General features: G+C 48.0%; 1 protein-coding gene across 3 annotated transcripts in view; it reads left to right on the top strand.

The window, feature by feature from the left end:
- Nucleotides 1–1,525: 1,525 nt before the first annotated feature.
- The window catches only part of ATRN (attractin), a 145,347-nt gene continuing 129,641 nt past the window's right edge, over nucleotides 1,526–17,231 (top strand). For all 3 annotated transcript variants that reach the window (XM_015286048.3, XM_015286050.3, XM_015286049.3), the window contains exon 1: nucleotides 1,526–2,454. In XM_015286048.3, coding sequence (XP_015141534.2) covers nucleotides 1,814–2,454 — 641 coding nt within the window. In that variant the 5' untranslated portion in view covers nucleotides 1,526–1,813. The remainder of the gene's footprint in view (nucleotides 2,455–17,231) is intronic.

Below are 17,231 nucleotides of genomic sequence, written 5' to 3' on the forward strand. Positions count from 1 at the left end.
GATGCAGAGAAATTCAACTTGAGGATGTGAACAGATTGTCTAAGTTCATTCTCATTGTGTCAGTCAATGTTTTTACTTTCATCCCTTGTGTTTGGCAAGAAAAGGGCAAGCAGGCGTTGTGAAAGTAAAAGTTCTGTTTTCTCCGATAAATACAGGTGGGCAGATCTGGGCAGAGGATGAAGGTTTTAATTGACAGCAGATGCTGACCTTTGGCCACAGCAGTTAATATCTCTGTCCCAGAGAAATGTGCACTGGCGGGAACTCTTTGACTTAAGTTGGCTGGATCCCAAGGTGGGTGCAACTCAGAGCCAGACTGGCTTCTGTTGGCAGTGCCCTGGGCAGTGGCAGGACAGTGGCTGGTCCTTGAATCCCCCCAGGAAATGCTGGCAGTTGTCTGCAACCCAGAAAAATACACGTATATAGAAATATCCCCTCTGTATGGCCCAGAGTGCTTTGGCAATCTATTTCTCATGTGACCTTTTTTTTCCTCTGTCTACCAAGTCAGTCCCAGCACAGCATTTTTGAAAAAAAACAAGATTTTATCCACTTTCCTAGGCCTGAAGCAAAAAAAGGCAAACAGTAATTTCATTAGAGAGTTGCTTGACTGTGAAGACACATATGTTCCAGTCTTAAGATTGTTTTCTTTCCTACCTGCTCAATAAGATTGTTTTCTTTCCTATCTGTTCAATACCTGTCTTTTCAGTATCCCTGGTAACTCACTTGGAAGCCACTGAAGCTCCCACTGAAGAGCCTCTCTCAGCTCAGGTAGCTGGTAGCTCGATTTGTAAATACAAATGAATCTCTTAAAGGCAGTGAGTTGGCTATTTGTGTCTAGTTTGCTGTCTGTCTCTGCATTGCTGTACCTAAATCCTGCCGGCCCTTTTTAGAGTGAAAAATATGAGCAAAATTTCATTCAACTTAAAAAAAAAAAAAGAAATACTTCTCAGCTGCTGTTATCTTTCTACAGTTGAAACAAGGTATTAAATTAATTACCCACATTATGAGACTGGGTGTAAGGAAAAGGTACTGTTGCCCCTGGAGGCAACCAGGGTCAGTCTGGATGGGGCTCTGAGCAGCTGATGGAGCTGTGGCTGTCCGTGTTCACTGCAGGGGTGTGGGACCAAAGGGTCTCTTCCAACCCAAACCATTCTGTGATCGCAGCACTAACTGAGATGTCACTTGGGTGAACCCAAGGCACTGTTTGAGCACCATGAACCCTTCCTGCTGCCCAAACCCTGAGCCCTGTGCTGCCATCCGCCCTGGCTGTGTGGGGAGATCCTGAGGCCTCAACCATCATCACAAGCTGGAGAACCCATAGCATGTGAAGGAAACCGCGTTCAGTTTGGGGCCCCTCAACTATAAGAAAGCCATTTGGGGGAAGGGCAGCAGAGGTGTGAAGGATCTGGAGCACAGCTCTTATGGGGAACGGCTGAGGGGATGGGATGGCTCAGCATGGAGGCGGCTCAAGGGAGACCTCATGGCTGCGCACAACTGCCTGAAGGAGGCTGAGGTGAAGTGGGGGTCGGTCTCTGCTCCCCGGGAACAGAGACAGGATGAGAGGTAATGGCCTCAAGCTGTGCCAGGCGGTGGTCAGGTTGAATATGAGGAGGAATTCCTTCCCCAGCAGAGCGCTCGGGCAGCGGCACAGACTGCACAGGGAGCGGCGGGGTCACCATCGCCAGAGGTGCCCCACAGCTGTGGGGATGTCAGGGAGGGTACAGTGGGGGCGGGCAGGGCTTGGGGATCCGAGAGCTCTTTTACAGAATGAAAACACACCACCACCAAACCTAAAACTTTCTTTTTACATTTATTTATGTTTTTTTCCCCCCTTCAATCTCCAGACCTCCCCAGCGGGAAAACCGGCCCCAAGAAGGGGGGACTCGCCCCCCTCATCCTCACTCGAGGTGAGGGGCGGGAGGAGGGCCCGCCGCGCTGTGACGTCATCGCCCGCGGCCCGGCGGCGCCTCTCGGCTGTGCGCGTCGGCCCTCCGCGCTCCCCCTCCCCCCGCCCCCCTCCCGTCCCCGCCACCTCCTCGCGGCCACCGTAGCGGCGGAACCCCCCCTCGCCGGCCACCGTCCCGGGGAGGAGGCGCCGCGGCGGCGGATGGTCCGCGTCGTCCCGCCGCCCCCCGGCCGCCCCTCCTCCCGCAGTCGGCGGCGGCGGCGTCGGCGGCAGATGGCGCGGGAGCGCGGGGTGCGGCGGGGCCCGGGCTGGAGGGGCGGGAGGCCGCGGCGGCTGCTGTTGGCGCTGCTGTTGCTGCTGTTGCCCGCCGTGCCGGGGCTCGGGCCCGCCGCCGCCGCTGCCGCCGAGGAGAAGGAGGAAGATGGGGGAGCGGCGAAGGAATGCGACAAACCGTGCGCCAACGGCGGGCGGTGCCAGCCGGGCAGCGGGCAGTGCGAGTGTCAGCCCGGCTGGGTGGGCGACCAGTGCCAGCACTGCGGGGGACGCTTCAGGTGAGGCCGGGAAGGGGGTGAGGGGTGGGGGTCTGTGGGCTCGCAAGGGGCGAACAACGCGTTCGTGGGCTCACAAGGAGGTGCTGGAGAGCGAGGAGGCCGTTCGTGGGCTCTCAGAGGAGTGACAGGGCGTGAGGGGGGGGTTAGGGGGCTCATAAGGCACAAAGAGCCCGTGTGGGGACTCACGAGGAGGTGTTGTGTGAGGAGCGAGTGTGAGGGGCGGAGAGTCTGTCTGGGGGCTGGAGTGGATGTGTGAGGGCTGGGTGTGAGTCTCACAAGGTACAAGTAGCAGATTAATGTGTTTGCAAGGGGCCGGGAGTCCATCTGGGGGCTTCCAAAGGGGTGCTGGGGTGTGAGAAGTGAGTTTGGGGGCTCCCACGGTGCAAGGAGCAGCTGATGGGGGTTCACAAGTTGTAGGGAATGGAACTGGGGGCTTGCAGAAGGGTGATAGCGTGTAAGGGCTGGGTTTCAGTGTTTCCAAGTTGCAAGGAGCTGATCTGTGGGCTCACAATGGGGTAACAGGGTGTGAGGAGCCCATCTGGGGGTTCACAGAGACAATGAACCTCAGAGGTTGCTTGTGGAATGCATGAGGGTGGTGGGGAAGAGGAGCAGACCCCGGCTGTGGTGTAGGTGTGGGGTTGGTGACAGTGTTGGAAGGGGATATCGGAGGCTTGGGTGTCCCCAGCTGGGTCTGGGAGCAGTGGGAAGCGGGTGCAGGGCTATGGGGAGGAGAGAAGTGGGAGATGGTAGCAGCGGTTCGGGAGTGGTTGTGTTTGCTTTGTGTTAGGGCTGGAGAGAGAGGGAGGTGGGGGTGATTTATGGGGGTAACGTGGTGGGGGGATTAGGGTTGTATGGGAGATGGATGGGGTAGGCACAGGATCCAGCTAGCAGCAGGTTGCAGTGGGGCAGAAAGGTGTAAGGCTGAGGAGGGGGGTGGCACAGGAGGACATGCAGCTTTTAGGGTGGGTAAGAGCAGTGCTGGCTCTTGGGGAGGGACAGGGGAGCCATGGATGGGTTTGTGTGGGGTTGAGGCCAGGGCTGAACCAACAGCACTGGGGCTGGCATGCAGGGTTTGCCTCTGGGCTGGGGCATTTTTGGGGGGGGGGGGGAAGGGCTAAAAAGTGGTTCTTAGCAAGGCAGCCCTGCATGCTTTCAGACAGTGTGCGTGTGTGTGTGTATGGTGCTGAGGAGTGCCTGCGGGGTGATCTCTGGTTTGTACTGTGCTGCTCCAGCAGTGTTGAGACCGTTTCTGGTGGTGATGGGATGCTGAATTGGGCTGTGTCTGTCCCGCAGCTTGCTAGATTGGAAATCCATATGGAAATAGGCTGGGAGCACACCCTGGTTTCACTTACATTTGCAGCATGTAAGATGGTTACCTGCTCTGGTTTTATCTGTGTGTCTGCAGGTGTTAGGTGAATTCTCAGCAGGGTTGATTCTTGGGAAAGAAGGAAACGAAAATGTTATCCTGGGCAGCTCTGCCTTCTGGGGGAGCTCCTATGGAAAGCACCGTCCGCTTTCTGGTGATGCTTAATGTAAATCTGGGGGAAGAACAGCTGTGTGCATGAGGAACAGCACTTCGTATGCTTGAGAAGTTGAGGTTCATATATATATCTATAATATTTTATTTTTCTAATTTGTATTTTTATTTACATGGGATGGATGTGTGATGCAGCTGATTGTAAAGGGATTTTCCAAGGAAGCTCTGGAAGCTGAAAGCTTCCTTTTGAATGTTTATAACCAGCATCGTGATAAGTATTTCCCTTTCATCTAGAGAGCTTTTTGAGATAGCTACTTATGCCTCAGCTTCCTCGAGCACTTGAGGATATTTGTAAGTTGAAGGGGACCAAATCTGAATAGAGGCAGAGCGACGTAAAGTGCTGCTGGGTAACAAAAGAGCTGGTAGACGTGCGCTGCAGACTGCTTTTGTCTGTTGTGATGAAGCTCCTTGTTCCTCCTTCATACAAATTCCAGTGTAAGATTCCCACTGAAAATATCAACCCGTGTTCTTCTCTCCATCCGTTTCATTTACCTGCTTGCGTGTTGGTTTGTGAATCACAGTTCCTTGTCATGTTTTTAGACTTTGAGCCCTGAGAAAAAAGTGCCAGCGAGGGTTTTTCAGCAGTGCTCAGAGCTTTGCAGCCACCACTCGTGTGCATTGAGCTTACCCTTTCCCCTGTCAGAAATGGCACATGCAGCTTTTCCTTCTTTTTTAATTATTTTTTGTGGTTGCCAAGAGCTTGGCTTTAAAAGATTTGCTTATTAGATGCTGCAGGTAGGAATAGGAAGTATGAGGGCAGGTGAAAATTACTTTGTAAGCGTGGTATATTCCACATGCTTATCTATGTGACTGTGAATTGTAATTAAATTTGGCGTGTTAATCACTCTGTTCTTTATCTAGATGTTTGTGATGACTGTATCCAGGGTCTTAGCTGCTTTATGTTGCGTGCCAGAGCTGTCATGACACATAGCCTGTGCTTCACCCTCACTTCTTCCTATGTTAGCAGCTGGAACCTCGTGGCTTCATGCTACAGCTCACAAACACTCTACACACTGAGAGCAAGTCTTTGTAGTTGCAGTGTGGTTAGAAATAAGGCTAGCAATTCAAGGGTGGACTGTTTTCTTTCTTAAGCCCCGCAAAGGGGAGATTGCTTGCGGTGCAGTGCTGGGGATGTGTTTCCGTCCTTTCTGAGGATGCACAGTGTGCTGTGACTTCTGGAAAGGAAAGTGATATGGGAAAAGCTCGCCTGCATGTGGTTATGTTGGTGGTAGTTTGTAGCTGGAAGAAGCTCAGGGGAGACCTCATCACTTTCTGCTGAATTTAAATGAGGTTGGAGTGAGGTGGGTGTTGGTCTCTTCTCTCTGGTAACAGGGATAGAATGAGAGGTGATGGCCTTAGTTGTGCCAGGGGAGGGTCAGGTTGGATATTAGGAAACATTTCTTCTCTAAAAGAGTGGTCAGGCACTGGCACAGCTGCCCAGGGAGTGGTGGAGTCACCAAACACGGAGGTGTTCCAGAACAGTGGGGATGTGGCACTGAGGGACGTGGTCAGTGGGCATGGTAGGGTGGGTTGGGGTTGGGCTTGGTGAGCTTAGAGGTCTTTTCCAACCTTAATGATTCTGTGATTCATGGTGCACTTGGGTGTGTGTAAGATTGAGGTTTGAATGACTTTAGATGTCCCTTTTCAGGATGAGGAAGCAGTCACCTGAGTTTGTCAAAGGCAGAGCCCAGAAGGTTTCACACGAAGCTTGGTGAAGTCCTCTTGTTCAAGAAGTAAAACCCAGGCTCTGTGATGCTGTTATACATAGCTTTATTGGCTAGAGGTTGTATTCAGGGTGCTTGCCTTCTGGAAAGGTAACTGTGTGCCAATTGTGTCTGTAGAATCAGTCATTAGGGTTGGAGGAGCCCTCTAAAATCCCCAACCCATCCCCACTGTGGCCATAACCATGTCCCTCAGTGCCACATCTCCATGGTTCCTGTACACCTCCAGGACCAATGACTCCGCTGTTGGGCAATCTGATGTATGGTTCCAGTTGGAAATGTGAACAGGTTATATTTTGAGTTTAGAATCAGATAGCAAACATTGCCAGAAAACTGAGTTTTGTGTGCAAAGGCGCTGCTTCTCCTTTCCTGGTAAAACTTATTTGATTTTCGGGGTAGGAGATGGAAAATGCAAAGCAGCTCTTAACAGTGGAACAGAACAAGGGGAGGAAAATACCAGAGATGAGCGTATCTTTTAAATGGCCTTTTTATTAATTTAATGGAGGCAGTTACGGGCTGCTGATTGAACGTTATAAAGGAGTCTGCGGTAAGGCAGTTTCCTTGGCCAAAGAATATTACAGCAAAGAGGAATTTTAAATGCAGAGGATTTGGGGTAAATCATCACCTGAGAGAGTTGCAAGCTGGCAGAGAACTGTCATAGTTCCCTTTGTTAAATAAATGGGAACTTTGGTCAAAAGCTGGTACACAGAGCTGCTTTCTTTACAAAGCTACCTGATGCAGTTCGGAGCCGTAGGAAAGTCAGAAAGCCGCTTAATAAATTAGAGCGTGTTGGCAATTTGAATCAAATCACTTTAAGTGCTGAAATTAGATTTGGGTGCTGCATTTGTTCCTGATCCCAATTCCATTCTCTCTTATCGTTGTGCTTGAAAATGATTTTCTCTTCCACGTTGCTGAGACTTTACTACAGTTGTTCAGAGAACAAAGACTCCTGTGTGAAATAATGCTGTATTTTTGACATATCTTAAGTGCTTTTACACTCTACTGAATGGCCAGTGTTGTGCGATGATGTGCAGGTTTTCTTTCAGCTCTTGTGAGGCCCCATCTGGAGTACTGCGTCCAGGCCTGGGGCCCCCAGCACAGGAAAGATGGGGGGCTCTTGGAGCAGGTCCAGAGGAGGGCCACTAAGATGATCAGAGGGCTGGAGCACCTCTCCTATGAGGAAAGGTTGAGGGAACTGGGCTTGTTTAGCTTGGAGAAGGCTCTGGGGAGACCTCATTGTGGCCTTCCAATACTTGAAGGGAACGTACAAACAGCAGGGAGAACGGCTGTTTACGAGGGTGGATAGTGACAGGAAAAGGGAGAATGGTTTTAAACTGAGACAGGGGAGGTTTAGGTTGGATAAGAGGAGGAAGTTTTTCACCCAGAGGGTGGTGACGCACTGAACAGGTTGCCCAAGGAGGCTGTGGATGCCCCATCCCTGCAGGCATTCAAGGCCAGGCTGGATGTGGCTCTGGGCAGCCTGGGCTGCTGGTTGGCGACCCTGCACACAGCAGGGGGTTGAAACCAGATGATCATTGTGGTCCTTTTCAACCCAGGCCATTCCGTGATTCTATGATTTAGATGTTTGCAGTATGCTCGCTTCTGACTGAAGTAACAAGGAGGCAACAACAGAAAACACAGGCTGGAAAAAAGGCAGTGCAGTGCAGGCTGCATCCACTGTCCTTTCTACTTAGTGCACGTCAGATGTTGTCACTGTGGGAGTACAGGTTGTTGGAACCACCAAGCAGCTCACAGCACAGCTCAGGAGCAATGGGAGCAAGATCTGCTTGCCAGCTGCGAAGCACTGATTGCTCCAGGACAGGCACAGGGAGAGCTTCACATCCCTGTGTCACCCGATTCCATCAGCACACCGCTGCCCCCCACCTGCCTGTAGGGATTTACTTAGCACCCAGCACATGGGGCGTTTCTGTCCCATTTCTCTCTCTGAAAATCACTCCACCACCAGAGTCAGTTTAGCAGAAGTTGCCTGACTCTCTTCTGGGTTCTTTCCTTTATTTCACAATCCGTTTTTTATTTTGTTGCAGTTCCAAAATAGACCCATACTCAACTGGGTGTTTGTTACCAGCTTAAACAATGTACAGTTAACGTAAATGTGTGACAGATCTCTCTTTCCTGGCTTGTTTCTCTGCACATTTTAAACCTTCAGCTTACTGTGCCTAACGTCAGCATCAATGATGATCCACGCTGTAAACCCACTATCTATTGAGATAATGCTGCTGCTGACCAAACTGCTGCATTTGTGCATTAGTTTATGATCCCCTTGGGTGCTCTTCTCTGAAGCAGTCAGTTTCCTTCAAGGATTTCTTTTTTCCAATTTGAAGTTCCAAGTGCAGCACTTGGAATTAGCTCCTTGATCTGGTGGAGCTTTGCTTTCTTTCTGCACTCAGAGTTTTCTTTGCAAGCAGTTCTTTAGGAACTCTTAAATCACGCCTACTAAACCACAGTGAAAAACTACAGTAAAAATGCAAAAGACGGGATGGAGAATTACGTGATTTGGTGAGGAAAGTGGTTTTGGAGGAGGAGCAAGCCTCTGCAAACTGGAGTGTGCCCGAAGAAGAAGGAGCACAACCATTTTATTCATAGAATCATAGAATGGCCTGGATTGAAAAGGACAACAATGATCATCTAGTTGCAACCCACCTGCCACGTGCAGGGTTGCCAACCACCAGACCAGGCTGCCCAGAGCCGCATATTCCACAGTATTCCAGCACTTTGTTCTTGCATTGCTGTGTGCTGAAGTCTGCCCACGTAACCTCCGCAGTGTCTTTAAAGCAGAATGGAAAACTTGATAATCAATAATACAGCACAGAACAGACATGATCATTTGCTATTGTGCATGGCTTTGAATCCAATAGTGACAAAGCCACTGAAGTGCGGAAGCAGTCGTGATGTATGGTTGTTGCTTCCTGCTTTTGTTCCCTTGCTTTGTTTGTGGCAGATCCTCATGGAGCTCCTTTGAGACCGCTGCTAACGTGCTTCCCTCCCTTTGCTTAAAGTAAATGTTTATTTGATATCTCTCTGGACAAATGGAGATGCAGGTTGCCAAAAGGATTGCAGTGGATGTGTTGCATGCACAGACAGGATTCAGGCATGATTCTGACGTCTCAAACCTTAAATCCTTGGGATTCTCAGAGTGAAAGGGATCCATCCTGGTTGTGAAATGGTAAGGGATGGCGAAGGGACCTGAGCTGCACACCAAGCAGTCCTGATGCAAAACCCCATAAGCTAATTTTAGCATGTCAGAACAACAGAGAGCTAGAGAGCTTTTAGAAGACTGCTTCAAAGGAAGTGGACTCTAAATCTGGGGCTGGTTGTAGCCTTCGTCACGTGGAATGTGCTGAGAGGGATTGGGATGGCAGCTGATGGGCAGAGCGATGTTTCTGGTAAGGAAGGGCAGCTGGCTGCTAGACCACGTGAGATGAAGTACTTGAGGGTGCCCTGCATCTCGTCAGTGTGCCTGGTGCCAGCTATGGGTTGACTGGGTAAAACTGCAGTGTCACCAGGGTTCGAATTTTCAGTTCTCTAAAAATGCAGAAGCAGAACTCACTTGATGCAAGGGTGATAGTGCCAGTTGAGGTTTTCCGATGTGTAAGGTTATGATGGTGATGATGATGATTTTCTCCTGCTGGGCTTGTAGCTACATACACCGCACCCATCATCTCGGATGAGCTTAATGGGTGTCACAGACATCAACCAGCACTGTTGCTCTATGTAGGTATGGAGAGCGTTACACAGCCCGTTGAGGAGGAGAATTATTTGCACCGCTGCTCAGAGCTGTGCAGGGTGTGCAAATGCAGAGATGACAATCCCACTTCTACTCTTTGCACTCTCTGTGTCTCTCATTTTCCAGGAGCCTTAGTTTTTGTTTGCTAGCTTTTCTGCTCTGAAAGGACACATAAGAATAATGGTGAAGGTAGGAGAAACACCCTTTGGAAGAGTTTCTTATTAGTCAGTGTTTGTATTGCATGAAAATTTAATATCTGCCTCCGAGGTGGTGCTCGTCTGCTATAAGAAGCTCAGCACAGACAAATTAGCATTCCTATAAACTCATTTTATGCACTTAAATGCAGAAGGCGAGGACTATTTTTTCCATTCACAAAATTTTGCCTGGATTTAGTATTATTTCATTGTCATAGAATCATAGAATGGCCTGGGTTGAAAAGGACTGCAATGATCATCTGGTTTAAACCCCCCTGCTATGTGCAGGGTTGCCAGCTACCAGACCAGGCTGCCCAGAGCCACATCCAGCCTGGCCTTGAATGCCTCCAGGGATGGGGCATCCACAACCTCCTTGGGCAACCTGTTCCAGTGCATCACCACCCTCTGTGTGGAAAAACCTCATCCTAATATCTAACCTAAACCTCCCCTGTCTCACTTTAAGACCATTCCCCATTGTCTTATCAAGAGGAAAGAGTAACCATGCCTCCAATTTATACACTTTGAAATTGGTGTTATTTTTTTTTCTCCCTGCTGTTGTTCCTCAGCATTGCCATGCGGAAATGGCACTGCAGCACGTTCTGCTTTGGCGAGTTGCTGCTGATGTAAGGTATGGCTGTACTCAGTGTTGGGGTTTTTTCAGTGTCTTTGTGCACATGGTGTTACATCCTTCCTTTCACAGCTCTGCAGAGCTCTCAGCATTGCTCTGATGGTGCTGCCACCAGATTCTTTGTATGTGATTGCCTTATCTGGAGAAAATCTATGCCTGAGGTTCGCTCTGCACACAGGTTTTGGATTTCATTGTTTGCCATGATCAAGAACGTGTTTGCGTTTTCTAAAACAAACTTTCCAGGAGAGCTTTGTGAGAGCCTTTCGGTAGCACCGTGCAGCACGTTTGCTGTCAAAGTTGTGCCCCCGCCTGTTTAATGATTAATTTACGAGGCTGGTACCTATTAACGCAGGCTGGAGGGTGTAGTGTGAATTTTAGAGCCATCTCAGTGCTTGGGATCTCCAATATCTGCTGTTGTTACACAGCTGTGATCCTTACTTTTTGCAAACTGAGATAAGGAAGGGGTGTAATGGTGAGGTCAGTTGCTTGTGGTTTTTCTTTTTCTGTTGAAAAATGTGGAGCTAAGTTTCTTGTTGTGCAACTCTGTACTTCCAAATGTGCTTATTTATAGTTGGTTCTTGCGTGCCTGAAAGTCTGTTAGTGCACTTTTGTTAACTGATTGATTTATAGCATCCAAACACATAGCAGGAAGATCTTTCAGTGCGGGTCGGTCGGCGGCTGCTTTTCACGAGCACAGGTTGCAGAGATCCTTTCAAGTTGCTGTTTTTCATTTTGAGAATAGCAATGAGTGTTTAAATGTGCCCTTGTTCAACTACTGGAGTATGAATCATTTTGAGGAGGTGTTGAAGTAGTTCAAAGTCAAAAACAGAACTTGACTTCTTCCCTATGCACAGTTCCTCTAAAACGTCCATTCTGACACTGCTGGTAACGTTGGGTGGTTTGTTGGGTGGTTTTTTTTGTGTGTGTGGTTATTGCTTTGTTATATTGTTGGGTTTTTTTCCTAACAGTGAATATGCAGATATTTTATTAACACATTTTGAACTTGTGGTATAAATTCAGACAAAAATCCAACCTCATTACTTAATAGCGTCAAAGTGTGAATTCTTGGATCGTTTGCTGCTGTTCTTGGTAACCTGAACTGTTGAAAACTTCAAGTGCAGACACGTGGTGTGGATACGTGTGTGATTCCCTAATGGCATAACTCACACTTTGCACGCAGGTTTGGTATTTGACATGAAGGGATGGGGATTTGGTGGAAGTTGGGGAACGTGGGGACCAGCTGGTAAAGCTGGAGGGGCATCCAGTACAAGAAGTCATGGCCTTAAGTTGTACCATGAGAGGTTCAGGTTGAATATTAGGTATAATTTCTTCTCTGAAAGAGTGGTCAGGCACTGACACAGGCTGCACAGGGACATGGCGGAGTCACCATCCCTGGAGATGTCCAAGAGCTGAGGATATGTGGCACTGAGGGATGTGGTCAGTGGGGTGGATTGGGGTTGGATTTGGTGATCTCAGTGGTCTTTTCCAGCCTTAAAAATTCTATGAATGGCAGCTATGGAAGGGTGAAATGGGTGAGTGGACTTCGGTCCTGAAAAGGCAAAGTGAATGAATAAAGTCCCAGTCAAATTTGGCACACTGGTTGGTTTTATAGAGTGCATGAGCTATTATGAAAGTGTTTTAGCCCTCAGTGGGCTGGCTTTTGTTCTGTGCCACGTGTAAGCCCTGCACTGAGCTCAGCTGCAGCGGAGATGGGAAATGGGTGTGAAAATGTGGGCTGCCCTTTGTCACCACTAACCATGAATGCAATGCAAAGGTGCTTAGACTTCATATTCTGTGAGCTGTGGGATTCCCCTCGGAAATGAACTGGCACAGGTTGCACAGAGATGTGGTTGATGCCCCATCCTTGGAGACTTTCAAGGCCAGGCTGGGTCAGGCCCTGGGCATCCTAATCTAGCTGTGCTGTCCCTGTTCTTTGCAAGGGAGTTGGACTGGATGGCCTTCAGAGGTCCTTTCTAACTCTGAGGATTCTGTGATTCTATTGCAGCTGGTGGTGGTGTTTCACTTCCTCTTCAGTTCTGCCAAAACCTGAAGTGCCACCATACCAGGTGATCTGTTTTGCTTAGAAAACATGCAGGGTGTAGCTTGAGCATCCATAGGATGTGATTGCCTTGAGAACAACTGACAGCACAGTTTTAGCAGCAGAGCAGAACTACAGCTCATCGTCTAATCTTCTTGGTGTACTTTCCCTATCTATGAAAGAAGGATGAGCTATTTATAGGTTCAGAAGATGTTCTGATGATGATGTTATTCTCACGGAAATGTGAAGGTTTAAAAGCATGTTGTAGTGGCTGTTTTGCATGGCAAGTGGTATTCAACTTTTGCCTATTGAGGCAATTATACTGCCCTACAGAAGGAATGTGGTTAATGTTGCTATAAATACGCCTTAATCAGCGTCACTAAGCCTTATGAAAAAGGATATTGTATGTTAAAAGGGAAGAAGTTTAAATATGATCTTAATTTGTCTATTCAGTGCTGAGAGGAATTTGTCATGTGGAATTTAAAGAGAAAAAGTCCCGATGTGAAAGTCATGTTATCTGATCACATCTTATCGAGGCATCAGAGCATCTTTTGTGCCTGAGGTTTGCTACTCTCAGTACAAGATGGGTGTGTATGAGAGCAGCGTGCGTGAAATGAGATACTGTGTTGAAGAAATGATCCATTTTCTTACTGCCTGAAACCTGCTGGTCTTTCAGCATCTCAAGGTGCATAGGGCTGAAACAACTAGGACAAGAGGTAATGGCCTTAAGTTGCCCTATGGGAGGCTCAAGTTGGATGTTAGGGACAATTTCTTCTCAGAAAACAGTTGGGTGCTGGCACAGCTGCCCAGGGAGCGGTGGAGTCAGCATCCCTGGAGGTGTTCAGGAACCATGGAGATGTGGCACTGAGGGATGTGGTCAGTGGACATGGTGGGGTGCATTGGGGTTGGACTTGGGGATCTTAGTGCTCTTTTCCAACCTTTATGATTCTAGAATTCTACAATGAATGCAGGCACGAAGGTGGTAGAATCTCACCCTATGCAGATGTATACTTGGCCTCCTTGAGCAGTGATCTGGGTGTTAGTATGAGGTTTACCAGGATTGGGGAGATCTTGCAGGACCCCCCAGGCCTGATATCTCCATCAAGCAATGTCCTATGGGGCTGGAGGGGCACCCAGGGAGGCCGAGGGAGGGAGGTTTTTTTCCCTTTTTTTTTTTTTTTTCTTTTCCTGTAGGTTGAGGAATCGTGGTTCATCATCCTGGGAAATCAGCATAGCTATTGGCACATGGGCTGTGCCATGGGACTCATGGTGTGCGACTGCTGGGGTCCAAGTATTTTTCCTGTTCGTGTCTATGTAACCTTTGCGTTCCTCCCCAGTCCGTAGGTCTTTGTGCAGGCATTGTGCAGCCTTCCAAGAAGGAGCAGTGGTTCTGGTCTCCAGACAAAGGATTTGAGCTTTTCTTTATGTGCTCTGAGGAGCAGGGCAGAGTGCTCTGCCTGTTGTCTTACCAACCCACTGCAGCTTGGAAACGGTAGGGAGCATCCCTCTGTTCTCCAAAGATCCTATACCTGTAATGTTACCTAGAAAAGAGATGTTTCTCCTCTACTGTGGCAGAAGTCAGCTCTCAGAAAGGTTCTGTTTGCTCTTTTTGTGTGTGTGTTGAAGTACACAGTGGATATGATGGGGATGGGTTGATGGTTGGACTTCATGATCTTAGAATCGTAAAGGTTGGAGAAGATACATATGATGTCTATTTAACCTCTAATTTTATACGTTTCTTGCTGCTTTAACCTTATGTACCTTATTTAACCTTTCTTTTAGGAGGAAGTTTCGCTCAGAGGGTGGTGATGCGCTGGAACAGGTTGCCCAAGGAGGTTGTGGATGCCCCATCCCTGGAGGCATTCAAGGCCAGACTGGATGTGGCTCTGGGCAGCCTGGTCTGGTAGCTGGCAACCGTGCACATAGCAGGGGGGTTGAAACTGGATGATCATTGTGGTCCTTTTCAACCCAGGCCATTCTATGATTCTATGATGGAGTTATGGGCATCAGGTTTGCAAAAGCGTGGACTCCTCATAGCTGAGCTTCTTGGCCTTCTCTCTGGCGCTGTGTGTGCAGGCTGATTACATCCCTCTGCCTCATGGGACTACAGCACTGACATTGCTTATTCCTGTAGTGTCTTATAGCACAGCAGCTTTACAAATGGTGTGGCCAGAAGGAACAAATTTGCACTGAAAAATTAGGGGTAGCCGGATGAAGGCCACTTGCTGTCAATACTGGAGGAAATGCACTGCTGTGAATGGTTTCTGTGGTATCTGTGTCACATCTGAAGAAGAAAAGCTACTCATTTCGAGGCTAGCAAGCGACATGGAGAATTTTTATGTTCTAATTTACACATGTAAAGGTGCTGTATCTAATAAACAGAGAGTGCTGGAACCCCTGTGGGAGTCTGAGCTGTTGATGGGCTGAGGATTTACAGCAGGTTGGGATTGGGAGTTGGCACAAATTGCTTTTACTTTAATCTCCAGTTAAATAAAAAAAATGATAGCTATGATTTTAATGGGGTTATAACATATATACATCCAGTGACCTTCTGGCGAACCGACAGAGGCTGTCCTTTCTGCTAATGATTTAGAGTAGAAATCACTTGATAGCAAAGCAAAACTTTTTATAAGCCTTTTCTTTTGGCCAGAAATGTTGTTAGCTCTGGAGTATTTAGGAAAAGTCTTCAAAAACAAAATCTAGAAAACTGTGGCCCTAATTGGTCCTGTTTTGCTTTAACAGCTGTGTAGGCTGAGAATAGGAGGAGTTGCAACTTTCTAATGTCTTTTGTTGCTGGCAGTTATCTTCAGGTTGGATATTAGGAAACGTTTCTTCTCGCCAGGAGTGGCAATGTGTTGGCACAGCTGCCCAGGGAGTGGTGGAGTCACCGTCCCTGGAGGTGTTCCAGAACCATGGAGATTTGGCTCTGAGGGCCATGCTCAGTGGGCATGGTGGGATGCGTTGGTCTTGGTGATCCTAGAGGTCTTTTCCAGCCTTAATGATTCTGTGATCTTCAGCTGTCTTGTGTATGAAACACTTGCAGCGTGGTGCCTAGGTGTGGACTTGAAATAATAATTGTGCAGGTCACTTCATGTTCCTTCAGTGTGTAATGTCACAGAATCATAGAATGGCCTGGGTTGAAAAGCACCTCAAAGATCATCTAGTTTCAACCCCCCTGCTATGTGCAGGGCTGTCAACCAGCAGCCCAGGCTGCCCAGAGCCATATCCAGCCTGGCCTTGAATGCATCCTTGAATGTCCTGGTTAAGTAATGGGTTTAAGGAAGAAAGAAGACCAGCTCAGTGATTTAAGTTCCCAAGTAGTTTCAATACATGTGTATCTATAAGATGACAAGTATCTTCTTGTCCTAATCTTGTGAGCGAAAGTCTTTTTGTAGAGTAAAATGTCTACAAGGCACATTTGCTGGCACTGATACTGTTTGAGGCATTCCCTTGCATGTGCAGTACACTAAACAAAGCTTTCCATTTGAAACATTTTCAAATTAAACCATGCTTATCATCTAAAAATGCAACTGAAGTGCTACTGGGAGCTGCTTTTGGAGGAGCACTACCCATGAATGGTTTGGGAGATGACCACGCTAAGGCAGGCACCAGGAGTTTGAGGTGACACAAGTTAGATGATGTCAATGTGCTGATGCAACCTTATTTCAGGTCATCCTCAGAAATATTTCTCCAGGTGCTGAGCAGCTGCAGATGGAGCCAAGGGAGCACAGCATCCTTCTCTTCTGTCTTTGCGTCCCAGTGGTATTGACAGCAAACTTCTGGCAGCAAATCACGGCAAGGCTGAAAAGCAGGGAAAGGAAAACCCTGTGCATTCCTCTGTCTGTTCCTCTCCAGTTGTGGTTTGTACCCTGATTTCTTCGTATCTGTTTTGTGCTTTTTTTCAATGAAGATTTAGGTGAGCAGGGTATGGCATGTTTCCATTTCCAAGTGAATTAAAGTGAGATGGAATTACGGGATTGATTTATGAACTGATTAATTGATTCAGCACAGCCAGTGCTTTGCAGCCCTTGTGGACTGAGCCTTCTGAAGGAAATCAGTGCCGTGGCTGACTCAGTCTGCAGCTGATAATTGAGAGCCTTTTCCATATCCTGTTCTGGGAAATGCAAGAGCCCTTTCCCAAAGCCCCAAAGTTAGGTCGCAAAGCTCATCATGAGCATTGGAGATGAGAATGTGGCACGTCTGCACACATATCGTATTACTTATTTGTACTGAGGGAGTACGTAGGAGTCCTAGTCATAACATTTGGATTGTGTTTCCCCTAAAATAGGCTGTGTTGTAAGTTGTCTTGATTATTTGTAGCAATGAGACTCACGTTCACTGGCTCAAATAAAATGTTCTGGCTTTTTCATTGCTGCTCTTTTGTCTTACCACCTTGGTTATGTTTTCAGAAGTTATGCTGTATTCTCTCTATCATTAATTCACTTTTAAAATCTCTTCTTCACGTCAGCATTACCAGATTTTGCCCTTGGGCAGGCATGCTCGTAATTTTTTAAGAGCAGTTTTAAAGAATTACAAGAGTGAGGAGCTGGTCATAGAAAGTAATGTTAGGTGAGTCTTCAGAGTGTGGAATAGCATTGTGAATTAGGGGAGACCTAATTGTGGCCTTCCAGTAATTGAAGGGAGCATATAAACAGGAGGGGGAACGGCTATTTACGAGGGTGGATAGTGATAGGACAAGGGGGAATGGTTTTAAACTGAGACAAGAGAGGTTTAGGTTAGATATTAGGAGGAAGTTTTTCACCCAGAGGGTGGTGATGCACTGGAACAGGTTGCCCAAGGAGGTTGTGGATGCCCCATCCCTGGAGGCATTCAAGGCCAGGCTGGATGTGGCTCTGAGCAGCCTGGTGTGGTGGTTGGTGACCCTGCACATAGCAGGCGGGGTTGGAATGAGAT

The sequence above is a fragment of the Gallus gallus genome, chromosome 4 (genome assembly GCF_016699485.2).
Source record: "Gallus gallus isolate bGalGal1 chromosome 4, bGalGal1.mat.broiler.GRCg7b, whole genome shotgun sequence".
NCBI lineage: Eukaryota > Metazoa > Chordata > Aves > Galliformes > Phasianidae > Gallus > Gallus gallus.